Source organism: Echinops telfairi, unplaced genomic scaffold (genome assembly GCF_000313985.2).
Source record: "Echinops telfairi isolate 266 unplaced genomic scaffold, ASM31398v2 ScPeMD7_3;HRSCAF=10, whole genome shotgun sequence".
In the NCBI taxonomy this organism is placed as follows: domain Eukaryota; kingdom Metazoa; phylum Chordata; class Mammalia; order Afrosoricida; family Tenrecidae; genus Echinops; species Echinops telfairi.
This window is the reverse complement of record NW_022103899.1, coordinates 21,359,788-21,382,438: the sequence shown is the minus strand read 5'-3', so window position 1 is coordinate 21,382,438 and position 22,651 is coordinate 21,359,788. Positions and strand designations below refer to the sequence as shown.

At 40.5% G+C, this 22,651-nt stretch overlaps 1 protein-coding gene across 1 annotated transcript in view; it reads left to right on the top strand.

The window, feature by feature from the left end:
• DNAH7 (dynein axonemal heavy chain 7) overlaps window positions 1-22,651 on the top strand; it is a 255,888-nt gene that overhangs the window by 158,981 nt on the left and 74,256 nt on the right. Inside the window, exons 45-48 of the mRNA XM_004701731.2 lie at window positions 2,976-3,156; window positions 5,379-5,564; window positions 8,391-8,554; window positions 18,996-19,150. Coding sequence (XP_004701788.1) covers window positions 2,976-3,156; window positions 5,379-5,564; window positions 8,391-8,554; window positions 18,996-19,150 — 686 coding nt within the window. The remainder of the gene's footprint in view (window positions 1-2,975; window positions 3,157-5,378; window positions 5,565-8,390; window positions 8,555-18,995; window positions 19,151-22,651) is intronic.

The window sequence follows — 22,651 nt, the reverse complement described above, 5'->3', positions numbered from 1 at the left end:
TGATGGTGAATTTTAATTTCATGTTTATTTCAAGTAAACATTATTGACTCGATTTGCAAGGTAAGTATTTGTTATATTACCAAGTAGCACTGACTTGGTCAAGATTCAGCAAACCGGTTAAAAAAGAATGACACTCGCCCGATCCCGGGCCAGCCTCGCAGTCATTGTGGGCGGTGCTTGAGTCCGTTGCTGGAACCACTGGGCGGGGCCATCTCCTTGAGGATCTTCCTCCTTTTCTAAGCCTCTAGCCAGTATAAGTGGAGCTCTCAGACCAACGTTTCAGCGAAGCTTCCAGGCTAAGAACAGACGGCAACGAGGGAATAAGCTGTCCACTTCAGAGAAATGAGTTGCTGAAAACATTATGGACAGCAACAAGCATTGTCAAATGTGGAAGGTCTAATAGTAAAGAATCGAAGCAGAACATTGGCAATAACAGTGCCAGGAGATGAGCCCCTCTGGTTAGAAGACACTCAAAATATGACCGAGGAAGAGCTAGCTGCCTCTTCAAAGCAGAGTCGACCATAATCACATGCATGGAGTAAAGTCTACGGAGCAAAGCCTTTGCGACCTCCATTTGCTGACGGTGCTCGATGCAAAATGAGAAGAAACGGCTGCAAACATCTACTAATCATTGGAACTTGAATCTAGGAAAATTAGAAGTCATCAGAAATGAAATAGAATGTACAAAAGTCAATCTCCTGGGCATTAGTGAGCTGAAATGGACTGGCATTGGCCATTTTTAATCAGAAAATCATTTGCTCACTATCTTCTAGGATTATTTGCTCAGCATGAAGTTTGAATGAGTATGGTGAAAGTATCCAACACTGGCAGACGGCATTTTATTCATGTATTAACACATCTCAATTGATAGTCTGTTGATTCCTGGAACCTTGTTTTCCTCCACCGTAGCTTGGAATTCTCTCATCAGTTCCATCTCGTCATGTTTATATGCTACCTCTGGTTATGTGCAGGAGTTCTGTTGTGGTAGTGGTTGTGTGTTGAGCTGCTTACTGCAAGATCAGCAGTTCAAAACCACCAACTGCTCCTCAGGAAAAAGACAAGGCTTTCTACTTCAACAAATAGTTATAGTTTCAGAAACCCACAGAGCTAAGTCTACCGTGTCCTACAGGATCACTAGAGTCATGATGAGTCAGAATTGACTTAGTGCAGGGGGTTTGGTTTGGTGTTTTGCCGTACTTGAACATCAGCCAGTTCTTTTTGGGACAGTACTGTGTATATTCCTTCTATCTTCTCTTGATGCTTCCTACATTGTTCAGTATTTTACCTGTAGACTCTTCAATTTCCAACTCAAGGCTTAGCTATTTCTTCACTTCTTTCAGCTTGAGAAATGCTGCGCATGTTCTTCTCTTTGGGGTTTCTATCTCGGTCTTTGCTCATTTCATTATAAGACTTGAATTTGACTTCTCAAGCTGCTTTTGAACTCTTCGGCTCTTTTACTTCATCATTTTTTCCATTCACTTTAGCTACTCTGTGATCAAGAGCAAGTTTCAGAGTCTCTCCTGATGTTCACTTTGGTCTTATTTTTTTCCTTTTTAATGTTTTTAATAACCTTTTGCTTTCCCTGTAGGCGATGTCGTTGATGTCATTCCACAACTCCTCTGGTCTCCAGTCACTAGCATTATATGTGTCAAATATGTACTTGAGATGGTCTCTGAATTCAGATAGGATACACTCAAGGTTGTACTTTGTCCTTCATGGACTATTTTTAATTTTCTTCAACATCAGCTTGAACTTATATGGGAACAGTTGAGAGTCTATTTCATAGTTGGCCCCTCTTCCTGTGCTGACTGATGAAACTGAGTTTCTCTATCGCCCCTTTGCACAGTTACAATCTATTTGGTTCCTGTGTATTTCATCTGGTGAGGTCTATATAGGTATTTATGTTATTTAAAAAAATAAAATTCTGTAATGTGATCTCTGGCATTCTTTCTATAACCAAAGCTATATTTTCCAACAGCTATTTTGTTTCCACCTTTTACATTCCAATGAAAAGTAATTATCAATGAATCTTTATTGCATGCTTGATCCATTTAAACTTCAGAACTTGGTAATAATCTTCCATTTCTCCATTTTTTGGCATTCGTGTTTGGTGCCAGCTTTTATAGCGATTGTGTCAAATGATCATATAGATTGAATACTATTCATATCACCTAGTCTCCTTCTAGGCATCTGACTGCTGTCTGACCACTGACTGACTTTGGGGGCGCAGCCCCTCCTCAGTTATATTTTGAGGGTCTTCCAACCCAAGGGGCTCATTTTCCAACATTCATCAGAAAATGTTCTCTTGTGATTCATAAGATCTTCACACACCAATTTTTTTCAGTATATAGCCCAGTCCTTCTTGCTAGTCCGAAAGCTCTGGTGAAAGCTGTCCAGCATGGCAATCCTGTTGGTATTTGAAGTATTAATGGCATGGCTTCCAGCATCATGACAATACAAGCCATCGAACAAACACACAGCATTGTTCTTCATAGTAGTAAGGGAATTCACCTCCATTCTCTTTTTGTAGATATCCCTATCTACTTATAAGCTAGCTGGTTTGGGATAGGGCTATATTTTGAAATTAAAGAAAAATGAAAATGATAAAATATTTCACATTCTGCTCCTCAGAATTATGCCATCACCAATTAGGTAAGTTCCTACTAACAGTATGATATTCTGTTTGAATATCCTATTCCTCTTTGTGGAAATTACTAAAATTAACATGCAACAATTATTTTATTTCAGTTGTAAAATATTTACTTGAAAACAATGTGTATTTGATATCTACTTGAATAGTCACTACTTCCATGTTGGCTTGGGTTAGAGCGTTCCTAAGGGGAAATATGGGATCAAGTCAATTTTACCTGAAGACATGCTTTAGGTGAGCAGGATGGATATTAGAAAAGTAAATTCAGTGGTAGGAACTGCAAGTAGAATGTTAAATGAATATTTACCAATTTTACTTTTTGTAGAGTGGCGAAAATAGTCGCTCCCAAGAAGATAAAACTGGCTGCAGCCGAAGGGGAGCTTAAGATTGCCATGGATGGTCTAAAGAAGAAGCAGGCGGTCCTTCATGAGGTGCAGGTCAAGCTGGCCAAGCTTCAGGACACACTGGAATTAAATAAGCAAAAGAAAGCTGACTTGGAAAACCAGGTATGTTACGATAACAGACCAAGATGAGTATGTTTTTCACTTGCTGCGAACAGGAATAATGCTTGTGCTAATGCATATGTAGTACCCAATCCTGCTTTCTCTCCTACATCAGTGTTTGGCAAGTAACAGTCTGCAGGTCAAACGTGATTTTGTTTGGTTCACCAGTTTAAAATGTTTGCTGGCTTCTTTTTGTTTGGTGTGCAAGTTAAGGATGTTTTGACATTTTTAAACATTTATATTTTAATTGGTTCCATACCAAACCCCAAACCATGAATCCATTGCTGTTGCACCCTTTCCCACTCAGGATGACCTGCCCTCAGGTGATACAGAGGAGAAATGCTCCAGAGGGTTTTCCCGGTTGTGATTGTAATAGAAACAAATCCCTTGACCTTTCAAGGTGATAAGAATTTACATACTATCCTGAATTGTTTCCTGTAAATCCAAAGCCTAACTCATCCCCTTTCTAATTCATTCTGTTTTTTAAGTCTCTGGCTTAGGTGACTAGGCTGCTGGGCTACATTACTTAACCGATTCTTCATCGTGTAAGTATGGCAATGGAGAAGCCAAGTCCTAAGTAGCCTGGATTGTGCACAAGTTTATGGCAGAGCTCGCTACCCAGAACCATAGCAAGACCACTGGGTTTTTTTAGATTTGAAACATTGCTCTAGCTAATATATTGTTGTCATCTGTAAAAAGATTAAGTGCTAATGCCTGACTATATTCCAGAAAAAGTGTGCAACCTAGAACAAGAGTCAACATTTACTGAGAGGCTGCTATGAGCAAGAAACTGTTATGAGAGCATTGTGTACGATCTCATCCTCACAACAACCCCTTCAGCTAAAACAGTTCATATAGCTTTACGTAGTACTGTCGGATGATGACCTTCTAGTAATCTATGGCCTGATTCGGTTCATTGTTGAAAGGAGAATGGGTGAAGAAGGACACTCAGAAGACAAAGATACTTCAAGACAGGACATTAAAAGAAAAAAAGTTTAAATTTAAGAAGCATCAAATATATAACCAGTTACATGCATATCTCCCTTTAAAATTTTTTCTTTAGGTAGACTGGTATACTTTTATATATCTTAGTATGACAGCACTTATTCTACACAAATATATAATTAAAGCCCAAATACCTATTTGCTATAGAATCAATTCTGACTCATAGCAACCCCACCAGAGAAAGTAGCACTGCCCTTTTGCATTTGCAAGGGTGTAACGCTTTGCAGGGGCAGAAAGCCTCACCTTTCTCCCACAGAGCTGCTGCGGGTTTGGACTGTGGGCCTGTCACTAGCCTCCCAGTGTATAATCCATTATGACACCAGGGCTCCTGAAGAAGTAGGAAGAACTGGAAAACGTGTGAGGTTCTTTCTCCAAAGTAATCTCGATAGTCAAGTTGTCTTTTCATGCCAATTATTTCCTGTTGAATCTCAAGATAGCCTTTACTTAAATTTATCTCCCTGCAGGAATAATTATACTATAAAACAGAGAAAGTCAATAAAAATAATAGAGGTGCTCTGCCAGAATATTGCCTTTGCATAGATTGAAATGGCTTTCCCCCCAAGTTTTCCAGCTCCATAATTATCCTTCTTTATCACATTGCTTAATTATACATGATAAAAGTTGATTGGCAATCTTGTGCACAAAGTGGGCTCTCAGCTACTGACTGATGCCCTCATTTAAGATTAATTGCAAGTGTCTAAATAGACTGACACAATTTAACAACTTGAAAATAGTGCTTTGTAAATGAACATAAATTATCAAAACTTTTAAGCATTAACCTTTAAAATAACTACTAAATCAAATGAGTCAAATGAGGAGGGAAATGTTTGTAAAAATGTTTACATAAAATTAATCTACACTCTATAAAATGGAGGGAAAGCACGTGTATTTGTAAATGCCCTTTATTGGTTAACTTTCAGTGTCCTGCTGTCAGGCTAGCCTGAAAATAGAGTTATGATTTGCATTCGATGGAAACCCATCATGAATTGTATAATTTGTTATCAGGTATATAACTTGTACAGGAAGAAACCAATATTTTTTCTAGCCTTTCTAGTACTTATAATGAAATATGTCACATTTCTTTTACACTTAAAGAAAAAGAAATATATCCAGACAGAAGTTTCCAATTAAAAAAAATTATCTCGGAGGCATATTCTTATTGATTTTTAAATTTTACTGTACTTTGTGGTGTTGGTGCGGTCTTAATTTTGATCTTTTAGGTTGACTTATGCAGCAAAAAACTAGACAGAGCTGAGCAGCTGATTGGGGGCCTTGGAGGTGAGAAAACCCGGTGGAGCCAAACAGCTCTGGAGCTGGGGGAGTTATACATCAACCTGACAGGTGATATCCTCATTTCCTCGGGAGTTGTGGCTTACCTGGGAGCCTTCACGTCCAACTATAGACAGGTAGGGAATGCTGTCTGTTCTCTAAGGTCTCTTCAGGAGCAGAAATCACTGCCAACATTTAATTTTGGGACTGCTCTTTTACTTTCTAAGCATAAGGGCCAATATATTTAAAATGATTTATATATGTATGTTTTCACTCTCTTATAAATCAACTATGTAGCCAAAAGATTCTATATGAACTCTTCCTTTAGAATATAATACATTTAGAAAATATAAATTATAATATGAAATGATAGACCCTGGTGATAAAATTACAAAGGGCAACTTCAAAAGACAGCATAAAATCCTATCACGAGATGTGCAAAGACCTGGATTTAGAAAGCCAAAAAGAAGGAAGTGCTTGGTTCTCAAGCCTAAAGAACTAAAGAGAAAATTCAAGCCTCAAGTTACAATTTTGAAGGATTCTGTAGGCAAAATATTGAACCATACAGGAAGCATAAAACTGATGATATGAATATAGAATCATTGTACCAAATAGAACTGGTTGACATTCAAACATTTCAAGAGGTAGCAAATGATCAAGAACTGATGGTGCTGAAAGACTGAGGCCAAGCTGCACTGAATGCTTTAGCAAAAACATGGCTCCAGGAATTGACAGATTACCAATGGAAGTGTTTCAACACACTGATAAATCATCAGAAGCACTCCCTGTTTATGTTAAAAAAAAAAAAAAAAAAGGAAGACAGCTCTCTGGCCAGTTGACTAGAAGAGATTTTTTGTGCCCATTGCAAAGTAAGATGACCCAATAGAATGTGGCAATTATTGAACAATGTCCTTAAATATCACACGCCAGTAAAGTTTTGCTGAGGATCACTGTGTTAGTCCAGGTGGACTAGAGAAACAAATTCAGAGACCTTCATTAGTGTAAGAGAGAGGTTTATATCAAAGAACAATTGTATATTGAGAAAACATCCCATCCCAGTCCAGATCAAGTCCATAAGTCCAATATTAGGCATATGTCCGATACTGGTCCATAACTTCCTGTTACGCAGCACATACAATGATGCTGAGTGCAGGAAGATCACAGGCCGGTGGGGGGAAAGTCTTGTGGATCCAATGGCAGTGGAAGCATCACAGGGCTGTGTCCCCAGGTCTCTGCCACATGGCTTGTCAACAGGAAGGTGAAGCAGAGAAAGTGTGTGGCCCTTGTCCAGGGAGAAAACAGAAGTAGTTCCCAGAATCCTCATGAGAAGGTCATGCCCACTAGATGGCATTATCAGACTGTGACCTGATTGACAGGTTAAACTCCACCCCTTCACTATATTTATCAAGTTGGCATGAAATTATGTAACTATCACTATCATTTAAAAATGCAGTACTCCGACTGAGAGCTGCCAGAAAATCCTGCCGGATTAAGAATAGGATTTAGCATGAAATTCACAGTTCAAATCTCCAGCCAACCTGAGGGAGAAAGATGTGGCAACCTGCTTCCACAAGGATTTAAATAAAAAAATCAGCCGCCAGGGAGTCAGGTCCTCCTCATAGCCACCCTGTAGGGTAGAGCCGAACTAACTGCTCCACAGGGTTTCTGAGACTAAATGTTCAAGGGAGCCAACAATCTCACAGTTCTCCCACAGAGCGGCTGGTAGGTTTGAACAGCCAAACTTGCAGTTAGCAGCCCTATAATTAAGCCATTGTTTTACCATTGCTCCTCTGTAAAGATTTACAGCCCCGGGAATACTATGAGGCAGGCTTACTGTGTCCTGTCAGACTGTACCACGTTGGAATCCATTTGAGGCAAGTGGTGACATGATACTGACTGGTAACGAGGAAGGGAGTGGCTGCGGCCACCTTGTCCCTTGTTCAGTGTCTCAACCAGGTCCCTGCTCTGCCTCCTGTTCAAGGTGAAATCCTTCCCAGCTTACTTAGAGCCGTCCCTCGGCACCCTAACCTTCCTGACAGACTCTGTTCCGAAGGACTGCATCCCCTGGACCCTTTGAGCACCCTGCTGCTACACACTGCTGCATCTTTCTCCCTCAGAGCAGCCACTGTGCTCGAACCACTGGCCTGTAGCTAGCAGTCAAACACCTAACCAATGGGCCACCAGGGCTTCTCCAAACCAGTGGAGAATGGAAAGAGCATTAACTTAGGATTCAATTGGAGAGAGGTCTCATTCCTGTCCTGTCATTTCATCTCCCAACTGTGCAGCATGTGTGTGTGTGTATATATATATATATAAAACAAATCAAAAGAGTGACCAAATTCGTTTTGGAGAAAGTCTCAAATTTAAGCAAGACACGGTTTAGGCATGTGCAACCAAATGTTTTGTAAAGCTAAAAAGCCTCGCTTAAAGGGAGCTACTGTTATTCTCTACTTGCTCAGCACTAGACACTATTCTGAAGGTCGCACTTCTCTTTATTCTCGTTATTCTGTTAATTTTATGAAACCTCTCCTCCTGTGAACTCACTGTCCTCAGCCAGATTCAAACAACCTCTCCGTCCTAGCCCATCTGTCAAGGCAGTGCCCCCCTTTCCTTACCTCCCCCCATCAGCCGGCGCGTCTTTATTCTCCCTAAAGAGTCTCTGCAGGCCCTGTTACTTCCCATTTCACTATTAAGTGTCCTAGACTCCTTCTTAACGTTCAATAGAATTCATTGGAAATCGAGTTCATTGTCTCACCTTCTAAATTATAGTTTTATTTGAGGAGAATGTGGTAAACAGAAGGCATTTTGAAGGTAGAGTTTTAACAATGGGTTGTTGACTACAGAAACAACATGTAATCAAGGGGTATACAAAATGTTTGTTTGATAACCTCCACCCTCCTTTCTATATTGTGTGTGTGTGTGTGTGTGTGTGTGTGTGTGTGTGTGTGTGTGTGTGTCTTAAGCACCAAACCAAGGAATGGACAAGTCTGTGCAAAGGAGGAGACATACCCTGCTCAGATGACTACTCACTGATGAGCACCCTCGGCGAGGCGGTGACTATTCGGACCTGGAACATTGCTGGGTTACCTTCTGACTCCTTTTCCATTGATAATGGGATCATCATCATGTAAGGAAACTATAGTTCTGACGAATGATCTTTAGGAACTAATCACTAACCTTGTTTTCCTCTGCAACTTTTAACAATTTTCCTAGCACCATTTTACAGTACTTAAAACACTTGACTTCCTTTTCATGTTAAAATTGGAGCTGCATGGCCTTGCAGATGATCATAAACAAACACAAAAAGAACTCGCCTTCGAATACATTGTAATTCATTGTCAGCAAATAGTGTGAAATCCTGCCATGGGGAAGTGATGTTCAAATGTCCATTCCCATCCAACGCATGGTTGATTGTTTCCAGTCTCAGCTTACTGCAAGGGGCGGCAGAGGGCAATTATTGGCAATTGAGAGGTTGTTCCACATTCCATCATATTTCCTGGTATACAACCAGCGTAAAATACATGGATATATTTTGGGGTCCTCCGCTGACTGGAGTTCCTGGAATCTCGTGGTGAGTAGCCAAATCCTTGAGACTGGGTTGAGAGAATTATGGAGACTTCGTGCAGCCTCCCCTCTTCTCCGTGGCTCTCAGTATGAAGACAATCACCGAGTGTGTTCCTACCACGTTCACATGATCGTGCACCTTTCATCGCCGGCCCCCGCCTGCTGGGGGCTTTGTATGTTAGAAATAGCCTGGGTGGTCCATCCAGTAGGAAGCATTTAGCTTTATGCTGCATGAAGTAATTTGACTAGTTTCTAGACAATTTCCTACTAAGAAAGCAATTGGTAGTTAATAATGAAACCACAAGGGATGAGACGTAAAGTAAAATGTCTTTGAAGAAGTACGGTCAGAGTACTCTTAGGAGCAACGATCTCCACACTAACTCTCATGCGCTTTAGACAGGTTTTCAGTGGGGACCTGTCCCTGGGGAAGAACGCCATCCCTGGGGAAGGAGATGGATTGCCAGAAAAATAGAGGCGGGCCCTCCATGGACTGAATTGTCATGTGGCGCTCTCACGGGCTCAAACGTAGCAAGGGTTCTTAGGAGGGGGCCGGACGGGGCGGTGTTTTGTTTCTCCACTAAGATGTGCTGAGTCGAAGCTAATGGCACTGTAAACCAGGTAAAAGTGGTTAAGATGTGAACATTTAAAATAGAGTTGACCAGGACGTGTGAAGCTAGTTATTCTTTAAAGTTTGTTTTGTAATGAGTCTCCCTGAAAATTATCCTATCCAGTAAAACACCAATTCACGCATGTCCTTATGGTTCAATAAGTCATCTTGTCACATGGATTTCTTTAGCTTTTATTTGCTGCATTTTTCCTACAAAAATTTGAGGCATGCGCAATTTGAATATAATATAAAAATGGGATAAAATCTGGAGACACCACTTATAGGAAGGAGGAAAAGCCCCTACTAGAAACCTGGGATGACTATCTTTCCATTAGTCATGCTTTCTGGTAACTACCAGGAGCTCTGGTGGTGTAGTGGGTTAAGAGTTGGGCTGTGATCTTTAAGGTCAGCAGTTCGAAACCACCCGATGCTCCAAGGGAGAAAAACCAGGCTTTCTACTCCAGTAAAGAGTTGCTGTCTCAAGACACTCACAAGGGCAGTTCTACCCTGTCCCGAATCAGCTGGAATTGATTTGATGGGAGTGAGTGAGTCTGATAACTAAGGCAAAGAAAGATAGATTGTGTGACATAGCATCATTGTCACCCAAGTAAAATGGACTGAGGAAGGCAAACTTTTTCAGGAACTATATTTAAATATAAATATTAGTTTGAAGAAAAGTCTAAAAAGCTGGACTGTCTTTGCTTTGTGCTGCCGTATGGTGCAACGTCTCGGGTGAGTCATTCTAAATAATAGACATTCATTTTCTCCCAGTTCTGGAGGCTAAAAGCCAAATCCGGGACTTGGTTGTGTCCATTCCTTCTGTGAACCTCTGTCGTCATTTCCGGTGACCACTGGCAATTCTTGGAGTCCCTCTGCTGCTGCCAGTGCGTCCTGGGGTCTTCTCCTCTGAGCAGCCTCTCTGTGCTTAATCTGCTCTTTTCAGAGGATACCTCTCAGAAGCGATCAGGTTAAGCACCCACCCTACTTTGGTAGGACCATGTTAACACAACAAAAGAAAGTCCCTGTTTCCAAACAAAGTCACATTTACAGGTAAAAAGAGAAGTAAAAAGACGTCAGCATGACTTTTGGTGCTGGAGGTGGGGTGGGGGATATTGTTCATAAAAAACAAACAACCCTCTACCATTGAGTGAACTCTGACTCCTAGCGACCCTGCCTAGGGTCTCTGATGCTGCAGATCTTTATGGAATCAGACAGCCTCATCTTTCTCCTGAGGAGCAGCTAGTGGGTTTGAATTGCCAACCTTGCAGTTAGCAACTCAATGCTTATACTCAAAACCCCAAACTGCTGATTCCTCCCCAGAGCAACCTTATAGGGAAGAGTAAAACTGCCCCTTTGGGTTTGAACTGCTGACCTGGAGGCCAGGCTGTGTCTTTTATTCATATATATATATATATTTATATTTATATATTTTATTCATATATAATAAATATATCTATATTTCTTTTGGATTCAGTTATATTTCAATGGCAATAAAGGTCATATATATATGTTCCTTTCTTTTGGATTCAGTTATATTTCAATGGCAATAAAGCCATTGATGTAATATTTCTGATATTAAGACTCCAAATACGTCAACGATTATTATTCAGGACAGCACACTTTTTGGGGGAGCAGGAGTAGAGATTGGTGTTAAGGAGCCATTCACTGTACATTTTTGCTATTGATGAGTTAAAATGTTGAAATATTAGCAGAAAGTTATGTCAGAGACTTGACTAAGACAGGAATATCATTTTTTCTTTCCTTCCTGGCTTATTTGCTGTGCAATCTTACCACGATCGGTCAATAAATAGGCTCAAGATGATCATTTTTAAGGGTCAGATAAGTACATACCTTACTATCTTACTGAAGTAGTGCCTTCTCCCATTCACCCAATATTTGCTTGATGATATCTGGCTGGTATTGAGCACTTATTAAGGAATTGTCGCTGTGCTGACTGCTTTGTGCCTTTTATCTCAGCTGAATGAGGAGTCAATAATTTAGGGAAACTTAAGAATCTCTAAAATCTGGCAAGTTGGAATATAATTAACTTGAAAACCTTATAGACCCAAAGTCTCTTGGCTAATCAGAGTTCCAAAGGCTAGTGATAACACTAAATGCAATTGGATTGATTGTTTAACCACTTGGCAAGTAGATCAGACATATATGTACTCTTAACTCTGCTTTTTAAAAGTGTATTTACATTTTCATTTCTGTAATAGATAAATTGAGCTTATTTTAGTAGCAATAAAATGGAGAGGACCACCTATCTTTCCTCAGTTTTTATGTATTTTTCAGAGTAAAGTGGAGAATAACAATATACATTAGAATGCACCACAGCTCTATATTCAAATACTGTGTTCTTCCTGGCAGACGGATGTGAATTTGTATTGTCACCGCTAGAAGTCTTTTTCAAAACCCCCAAAGAACAACAAACAATAGTATTCTCTAGACAGTAATAAAAGAGCAAATACCGTCAAAACTTAGAACACTGTGTACTATAAAAACTGTCTCCATTGGGAACCACAGGTCTTAAAGTATTTGGGAATTCACAAATGTTTGATGGAGGCAGCAAGCAAGAAAGAATTGTGTGGAGAGAATATTTTCTTGTCAAAAGCAAAATAATGAAAACAGTGGTTAGAAGGAAGTAAGCAAGTCAACACAGTATTTGTTCATTTTGAATTCACTCAGCCTTTCATGGTCATTAGACGCAGCATTTTGGTAAATCTCTTACGTCAGGTAAAGAAGTCCTTCCTATTCCCACTATGCTGAGAGTTTGTCAAATGCTTCTCTGCATCTATTGCTATTATCAGAGGGTGTCGTTTGTTGTTGTTTTAAGCCTATTAATATAGTGAATTAAGCTGATTAATGTTCAAATGTTAAAGTCATTCTAGGATAAAATCCACTTTGCCTTGATCTAGTATTCTATTTAAACATTTCTGGATTAAATTTTTGAGGACTTTTTGTGTGTGTTTATGCTCATAAGGGGCATTAGTCTGAGCTTTCTTGCACGTTCTGTGTGATTTGACTATCACCTTGATGGCGCCCTCAGTATGAATTGGAAAGCGTTTTCCTTTGTTCTGGTCTTTGAAAGAGATTATGTAATTAAAATTACTTCTTCCTGAAATGTTTGCTAGGGATGCCGAAAGAAATTCTCTGTGCCTAGAGTTTTTAATAGTGGTAGATTGTATGTCTAAGAGAGTTATAGGATGCTTCCCGGGAGCCTCGAAGCTCCTTGAAGAGTCCTACAATGGCTTACCTTGAAGAGCTTTCTAATTTCTAATTCCCAGTGGCTTCTTCAAGGAGCCCTGATGGCGTAGTGGGTTATCCATTGAGCTGCTAACTCCAAGCTCAGCAGTTTGAACCAGCAGCTCCAAGGGAGAATGATGATATATATATATATGTGTGTGTGTGTGTGTATATATATATATATATATAGCTTTTGTAGGGAATTATGTGTATATATATATATATATATATATAGCTTTTGTACTGAATTATGTATATATATACAAATTGTGTATATATATACACACACACACAAATATATATGTATATATATACATACATATATACATACATACATACATACACACACACACACACATATATATATTGCTTTTGTAGTGAACTATAGCCTTAGAAACCCACAGGGGCCGTCCTACCTTGTGCTATAGTGTCACTGTGAGTTGGAATGGTCTTGGTGGCACCGAGTTTAGAGTTGGAATGGCTCCTTGATGGCTTGATAATAAAGCATTCACTGCTAACTGGAACGTTGGTTGGTTGGTTGAGCCTCGCCTGTGGCTCCTTGGGAGAAGTTTCTGGCCGTCTCTTTCCGTAAAGACAACAACCTAGAAGAGCCCATGAAGCAGTTCTACTCTGTGACACGGAGCCGCTGCAAGTTGACAATCAACTCCACAGCTGTAACAACATCACAGAATGGCTTTTAGTTTCATTGATTCTCCTGTTATGAAACATCATGTAAATATCTGATATGCAGAATGTATTTTCATTGTTATAAATTGAACATAATTAAGGCACAGTGACTAATCACAAAAACAATATGTAATTACATATTGTGAAATATTTATTTCTAATTACAAATAAATGAAATTTTGTGTTGAGGCATGGTGTAGCATGGGTAACGGTCTTAACATAACAACAGTAAACTACATCGCTACATTTTGCGACAGGATGCGTAAAAAGCCAATGTCAGTGCGAGGGTTGAGATAGCTTCTTTCTCACCAGATCAGAAATTCTCGGGGCAGTCTTTGCAAGAGCATAACGAAGATCATCTTCCACAACAAGTCTACAACTGTATTTAGACATGATAACCAATAAGCAGGAAAACCCTATTTCACACAGATATGTTGCTGGAAATGGAAGAAGAAGGGGCAACACAGTCTCAGACAGAACAGGACATGACTGCAAACACTTGCTCCAGAGTTTTGTAACTGGCATTGTAGAGCAATCAGTTCTCACTGCATTGTGGTTAATAAGTTCAATGAACTCCTCTTGTGCTGTCTCAGGAACATTTACAACTTTGACTGTGAACGGGCTTCTGGCAAGTGCAAATGGGGTGTCAGGTAGATTTGGAAAGTACGATGAAATTTTGTCTGCAAGCATGTGCAAGTGTTCTTGCACAGAAATTATCATAATCCTTTTGTCTGCTTCAATGTCATGTTCCTCAAAGAAAGCAGATAAGGTAGGCAACATGTCAATTTTATTTTCATCCAAAAATTTTTTTTTTTGCCAAAGCTGAAGTTTCATTTGGAATGATCAGATCTTTCAGACAAATCAAGGTACATTGCATTTGGTCCTTGCAGTGATAAATTTAACTCATTCAAGATGGCAAAGATGGCAATCCAAGGAAGCTATTTTTTGCAGTTCACTTTTATCGCTGAAAAGTAATTCAAACTGCCCTCTTGCTTTCTGATTAAAAAATGTTTTGAGTTCATCGTGAAGCTGAAAAACACGTTTTCAAACTTTTCCTGTTGACAACCATCTCACTTCCGTGTGAAATAGCAGAGCATTCGGCGCATCCAACTGGTTGCACAGTTGGGAAAACAGCCGACTGTTTAAAGTGCTCGCTTTAATAAAATTGACAGAACTTACGACGCTTTTGACTACTTCTTGTAGCTCTTGTGGAAGCATCTTCGTTGCTTATATTTGCCGATGAATCATACATGAGTTCCCATGACTTTTGGTGGCTCATTCAGTACCAAACGTTGAAATCCAGATGGACATCCTAGCAGAGCTGGAGCACCATCTGTGCAAACCTTTTCCCAAGAGACCTTGTGCTCTTTCAGAACTGAGCCAACGGTGTCAGACACATCATGTGCAGTAATTGTCGTTTCAAGAGGTTTGCAAAAAACCAACTCATCTTTAAAGTCGCCATCATTAATATACCTCACATAACCCAGTAACTGAACAGTTTGCAACGTCTGTAGATTCATCTAGCTGGATGCTAAATATTGGAAGTGGAGCAGATTTAATTTCCTGGATGACCTGATCAAGAATATCAGCAGACGTGTCATCTCTTCTTCTGCGGACAATGTCATTAGATAAGGAAATTGTACTCAATTTTGTAACAAATTCGTCTCTGATTATAACTAGAGCAATGTCTTTGACCGCTGGCAACAGCAAATCCTCAACAGTGGTGTGAGGTTTCATTGCTCTGGCGATTCTGAGAGCCACCAAGTATGAAGCGTCATTGGCTGCTACCTTTTGTTTGTGGTACTTGCCACCAGTGTCAGGTCTGGCTTTCTTGAGTCCATCAGCTTTGCTTCTAAAATAGTTGGTATCCTTTTTTTAAAAAAAATCATTTTATTGGGGGCTCATACAACTCTTATCACAATCCATACATCCATCAATTGTGTAAAGCACACTTATACATTCATTGCCCTCATTTGCTTTCCGCTTGGGTTCTTGGAATCAGCTCCTCATTTTTCCCCCTCCCTCCCCGCTCCCCCCTCCCTTATGAACCCTTGATAATTTATAAATTATTATTTTATCATGTCTTACACTGTCCGACGTCTCCCTTCACCCATTTTTCTGTTGCCCATCCCCCAGGGAGGAGGTTATGTATAGATCATTGTAATCGGTTCCCCTTCTCTACCCCCCCTTACCTCCTCCCTCCTGGTATCATCATTCTCACCACTGGTCCTGGGGGATTCATCTGTCCTGGATTCCCTGTGTTTCCAGTTCCTATCTGCACCACTGTACAGCCTCTGGTCTAATCAGGTTTGTAAGGTAGAATTGGGATCATGATAGTGGGAGGGGGGAGGAAGCATTTAAGAACTAGAGGAAAGTTGTATTTCATCGATGCTACACTGTGCCCTGAGTGACTCATCTCCTCTCCACTAACCCTCTGCAAGGGATGTCCACTTGTCTACAGATGGGCATTGGGTCCCCATCCCATACTCCCCCTCATTAACGATGATATGATTTTTTTGTTCTTTGGTGCTTGATACCTGGTAATAGTTGGTATCCTTGCCAGCAAAGCTTGGATGCTTGCTATCAAAATGGCATTTTAGTGTATTCGGCTTCATAGATTCAGCTGATAAAACTTCGCAACAAATAACCAATTTCAGTTTCTCAATTTCTGCTGTAATTATTGAGGTAAAATCATATTGTAAAAGATCCTCACTATATATTTTTTTCTTAATGTTCTTTTCTACACGATCCATTGTCATGGGATGGTTTGCTAATGAAAACAATGTATAACAATAGCTTTAATAATACAAAAGATGATACATGGCATAGTTTAGTCAATACAGTTCATTAAAGTTTCCTATGATTTACCATCCTGTGTTGTTGTTTGTTTTTTTTAACATACCTGTTATTATCATGAGGGGGCAGTAGTCACATCAACTACAGCTGAATAAAAAAGACTGATTAGCATCCAGATTAAGTCTCCAGGGTATATGTATATACTGTATATATATATTTGGCAATGGTTGATGGTTTTACAGTACATGATTTTACATTTACCCAGTAATTATAATTCATGAAGTGTCGTTTTACCTCCAGTACTGCTGCTTTCCACACAGCAGCTGCTTTCAACACAGCAGCTGCTCTCTACATAGTAGCTGCTGTCTACACATGTGTGACTGGTCCACATAAGTACATTATTGAGCCAACACTGTCACATTCACCTGTATTTGTACGGGGTGGATGTGATGGGGTTGGCGCGATGATGTCATCACACTGGGTACTCGAAGGTGGGTGGATCTCCTTGTGGGTGGACCTGCCTGGAGACGAATAGAGGAGTGGTGTCTCGGTTCCTAAGACCTTTGAAAATATGCATTTTCCGGTGGTTTTAGGCAACCCCTGTGAAAGGGTTGTTCAACTCCCAAAGGGGTCACGACCCACAGGTTGAGAACCACTGGTCGATGTTTGATTACTGTAAGAATTCTTGAAGTCCATTCCTCTCTGCAGCTCCATCAGATTTTGCTTTTTATATGTTGGAGCTCTGCTGTTATATGCATACACATCGGGATTGCTATGTCTTCCTGATCAATTTTTTATTAAGTAATGTTCATTTTTATCCCTAAGAATTCTTATTTTGCATGATATATACTTTTATAGAATTTATTTTTAATATACTTATAATACTGTATTTACGGAGGGTGGCTTGTCAACAGTATACAGATTACTTCATTGTTTCTTCTGTGTTAGGTTTTTAATGGAAAGGTTTAAGCCCTTCCGCTGCTCCACTGAAGAACAAGGAGTCAAAGTGCTGCTGTAAAGATTTACAGACTTGAAAACCTTAGTGAGCAGGTCTGCTCACTCCTTCTCGGTCCCTAGGAGTCAGAATAGACTCAATGGTGCATTTATGGGTATAAGGGCAAAAATGTGCCCTGGTGGCACAAATGATTTGCAGTCAACTGTTAACCTAATGGTCACAGCTCAAATCCACCCACTAGTGCCATGGAAGAAAGGCCCGGCAATCTCCTATTGTAATAGAGTTCTGCTAAGAAAGCCGTATGGAGCTCTGTAACACATGGTAGCTTGTTTGATTGCATGGCATAGACAAAAATATTGGGATTACCCTCACACTGTCTGCACAACCAAACCAGAAAACACAAAAACAAAGAAAAGCAACAACTCTAGCCATTGAGTTGATATAGACTTATAATGACCCCACATAGGATTTCTGAGACTATACAACTTTATGGGAGTAGACATTCTCATAGTTATCCCTCAGAGTCCAATTCTTTTTTTTTTTTGAAGTCATTTTATTGGGTGCTCGTACAACTCTTACCACAATCCATTATGTCAAGCACATTTGTATGTATGTTGCCATCATCATTTTCAAAACATTTTCTTTCTACTTGAGCCCTTGGTATCAGCTCATTTCCCAACCCCTTCCACCCTCCTTCTCTCATGATCCCTTGATAAATTATAATTTTTTTTCATATCTTACTCTGCCCACTAGCAGTCCAATTCTTAACTCACACCACCGCCACAGCTCCTCCTCTGCACAACAAAGACCCTTTTCTCAGTTATTTTACCCAGAAAGCTTTGTTTGAGCTCAGTGTTTTAGATAACTGCTTCCACCAACAGTCCTGTCACTGGCATTGACCTTGGAGCAGGTCAAGAAAAGAATAAAGAGAAAAAACAAGGTTTACTCTCTCGCTCACGGTCCCCTTGGCACAGGACTCCGGTCAGTGCTTTTGTTGCTTCTCCCTGCCGCATGGCTTCTTTCTTTAGCCCATTCTCAGGTCAAGGCCAAAAGACAAGAAAAATAAAACAAGAAACACCTCTGTCTTACTGCTGAGTCTTCAAATTTGGCCATTCTCCCGCTGACTTGTTATTTACACTCCAGAGTCCACAAGTAACCATGCCAGTAAGTAAGGCCTAGGCGGTTCCGTTCCCAATAACAAAAATAGACCACCCCAGTTACCTTCTGCCGCTCTGATGCCCTGCATCGTTGTCAGGTCCATAAAGTTGCTTCTGATTCACAGCAACTCTCGGGACAGCAGACGGAGACACAGCCTCATCCTGCACCCTCCTCACCGCCATTGTTATGCTCACGCCCATTGCTGCAGCTCCTAGGTCAACCCATTTCATTCAGTGAAGGGCTTCTTATTTCCCCTGACCCTCTCCTTTACCAAGCATGATCTCTTTCCAGGGATTTGTCTCTCTTGATACCATGTCCAAAGTTCAGGAGACAATCTCTCACCATCTTCGCTTCTAAGGAGCATTTGGGCTGTACTTCTTCTGAGACAGATTTGTTTGTTTTTCTGGCAGTTCAGAATACCTTGAATATTCACCAGCACCACCATCCAAACGCATTGATTCTTCTGTGGTCTTTGTCATCCAACATATGTGCATGATTCGATAGAGTAGAGACAAACCATGGCTTGACCGGCATCATCTTTCTTTTCCGTTTCAGGAATGCAAGAAGATGGCCCCTAATGATAGATCCTCAAGGTCAGGCAAATAAATGGGTCAAGAATATGGAAAAGACCAACAGTCTTCATGTCATTAAATTAAATGATTCTGATTATGCTAGGACTTTGGAAAACTGCATTCAATTTGGCACTCCGGGTACGTATCTAAATAAAAAGTATGTTTTATGGAAATGCATGTAGAAATCACGTTACTCCAGATGTGTAGGTGGTTTCTTTTTGTAGGAGGTATCTGTGACAAAGTCATTTTAAAATCTTTGGCATATTGGTTTCCCAGCACAGTGATAGCAAAGGAAAATGGACTGGGTGGCTTATAAGGACAGAAATTTATTGCTTCACAGTTTTGTTCACTAGGAGTCTGCAATCGATTTAGACATCCTGTTTAACCTGCCTAACCGCTGAGGCTGTGAGAATGTTTCATGTGATCACTGGCCTTCCTCTGCCTGCAGTTTCACACAGTGCCTCTGTTATCACATGTCTGTGTCCCCTGTGTGAACCGCTATCTCTTGTCCTTTTTTCAAAAAATAAGGATTCCATTCAGATTGGATTCGGCACCATGTGTTAACTGATTGCATCTTCAAGGCCACATTGAAAAGCATCAGGTAGTTAAGATTCAGCATTACTTTTAGGAGGACACAGTTCAATTTAGAAGAATGAGTTTTTAAAATCTCTATTATTTGTGGATAATTAATCAAAAGAGAATGTTAGAGATTATAGCCCCAGCAGGCGAGGGCCTTTGCTCTGCCTAAGATCTCATTTGTGAAGCTTCCTCTAGTTTAGCTGTTTTAACTTTTGTCTGTTGTTTGCCATTCTTCATTGTTCTAATTTTACCTCCACTTCTGCAATTAAAAGGGCCACTTGACACGTCAAAAGTATTTTAGCACAACATCAGTCCAATTATCTATTCATTTCTCTCCTGGCTGATCCTCCAAGAGTGGCAGGGGAGGAAACACCGGTTTACATGGCTGGCTGTTATCTGCCTTCACAGTGGAGAAATTAGCAACATGACAAGGGTTTTCTTCAATTAAGCCCTTGTGCAGTTGTCACATTAGTCAAAACAAAGAACCAAACATAATACTTAATGCTTTGAGTAAATTAGGGCTATTAGTCACATTTTAAATCCATGTAACCTATTAATTTTTTACTATTTATGAATGTGATCAAATATCAAGTTATAAAACGACAACATATGTAGCCCGAGGGTGAGGTCAGCAAATCTCCGTTGGTATTAGAGAAGATGCCACAGGAAAGACTCACAATGAGTATAACAGGTAGAGTTACAGATTTTACATCTGCAAGTGTTAATAACGAGTGTTTGAAGTATCAACTGCAAGTTTAGGTTCTCTTTGAGTACTCCGGAAATACCAAGAATCTACGCCTACACACTTTTGTGGACATACAGTTGTATACACAGTGCTCCATCCACTCCAAGGGCCCAGGATCATGCTGAAGGAGCCACACAAAAAGAAGGGACATAATCCATCCTTGTTTAATAAGTAGGGTCATATGTCCATGCCATTAATTGTAATAAAAGTAGACATGCATTGCAGATTGGCTGAAGAGTTTACAAGTAAGACAATAAAATTTCACCTTTGCACACAAGTATCCAGTCTGTAATTTTTTTAAATCATTTTATTAGGGGCTCATACAACTCATCACAATCTGTACATACACCAATTGTGTCAAGCACATTTGGACAAATGTTGCCCTCATCATTCTCAAAACACCTGCTTTCTACTTGAGCCCTTGGTATCAGCTCTTAATTCCCCCCCTCCCTCCCTGATTCCCCTCACCCCTGAACCCTTGATGATTTATAAATTATTACTATTTTGTCATATCTTACACAATCCAACATCTCCCCTCACCTACTTCTCCACTGTCCGTCCGCCAGGAAGGAGGTTATATGTAGATTCTTGTAATCTGTTTCCCCTTTCTCCCTCACCTTCCCTCCACCCTGCCAATATCGCCACTCTCACCACTGGTCCTGAGGGGTTCATCTGTCCTGGATTCCCTGTATTTCCAATTCCTATCTGTGCCAGTGTACATCCTCTGGTCAGCTGGATATGTAAGGTAGAATTGGGATAATGATAGTGGTGGGGAGGAAGCATTCAAGAACTAGAGGAAAATTGTATATTTCATTGTTGCTACACCACACCCTGACTGGCTTGTCTCCTCCCTGCAGCCCTTTTGCAAGGGGATGTCAAATTTCCCACAGATGGGCCCTGAGTCCCGACTCCTCACTCCCCCTCATTCACAATGCTATAATTTTTTGGGGGGGGGTGTCTTTGATGCCTAATTCCTGATCCCTTCGACGCCTTGTGATCTCACAGGCTGGTGTGCTTCTTCCATGTGGGCTTTGTTGTTTCTCAGTTATATGGCCCCTATAGGACCCCAGATTCTATATCTTCTCAGCTGGGCACCGTCAGCTTTCTTCACCGCATTTGCTTATGCACCCACTTTGTCTTCAGCATTCGTGTTGGGGTAGGCTGGTGTGCTTCTTCCATGTGGGTTTTGTTGTTTCTTAGCTAGATGGCTGCCTGTTTATCGTCAAGCTTTTAAGACCCCAGATTCTATATCTTTTGACAGCTGGGCACGTCAGCTTTCTTCACCACTTTTGCTTATGCACCCACTTTGTCCTCAGCGATTGAGTCGGGACAGGCTGGTGTGCTTCTTCCATGTGGGTTTTGTTGTTTCTCATAGTCTATAATTAAGTTTGTAATGCATGTTTTAGCTTCCCACTGTCAAGTTCTAAAAGTCACAAATATATTGAATACCGACAGTATCACGTTGAGGTGAGAAGAGCAGTGGGCAGGGATCCAAGATGCTTGGTTCAAGCGTCTGCGTTGTCCTCTCTTATCTCCCTTAACTTGAGAAAATGACTTGTTCCCATGACCTGAGCCTCAGTTTCCTCATCCGGTATTACTGAGATAGCATTTGATACGTCTTAAAGTTGTAAGGCATAGTGTTGGAACTTGTGCGCATATTGATATTATATACAAACAGGTTTAAAAAATGTTTACTACAACTCTGAAATCGCTACAATATCTCAGGAAAATAATTTAGCAATATGAATAGCTGTTAAAATGTTCATAATTATTGACTATTAATTCCACTTCCAGGGCTCCAACCTGATTAAGGAATCAGGGATGGGCACAAATATTTATGCAAAAAAGATGATCACTGTGGCAGCGCCACTCACAGTGGGAAGTGGAAGGAACTGAAACAGAAGATTAGCACACTTAATACGTCATGATCCACTCTTACTCAATCCTTACAAGTAAACACGTCATACAATAGGAAATGAAAATGACTTTGAAAATCATTGGCAGGCTTCTTCTAGCTGAAGCCCCAACAGTGAAGGAAACTAACAAAAGGGCAGGTTTGGGAATTTTTAGAGTCAGGACCAGAATCTGGGGTACTTTCCCCAAACGCTGCTCGGCCCCCGGGCCGAGCCCATCCCTTCCCATCAGTACTGCACACACAGCCTCCTCAAGGATTCCTACAAAATGCCTTGATTCAAGTTCAGCTACGATAGCCCCCAACATGAGAATATGAGGCTTTAATTAATTGTAACAAGAGCCTTATATCATTGCCTCTGCTGACTGGTGCAGGTGCCAGAATGCTTCTAGAAGGCTATCAT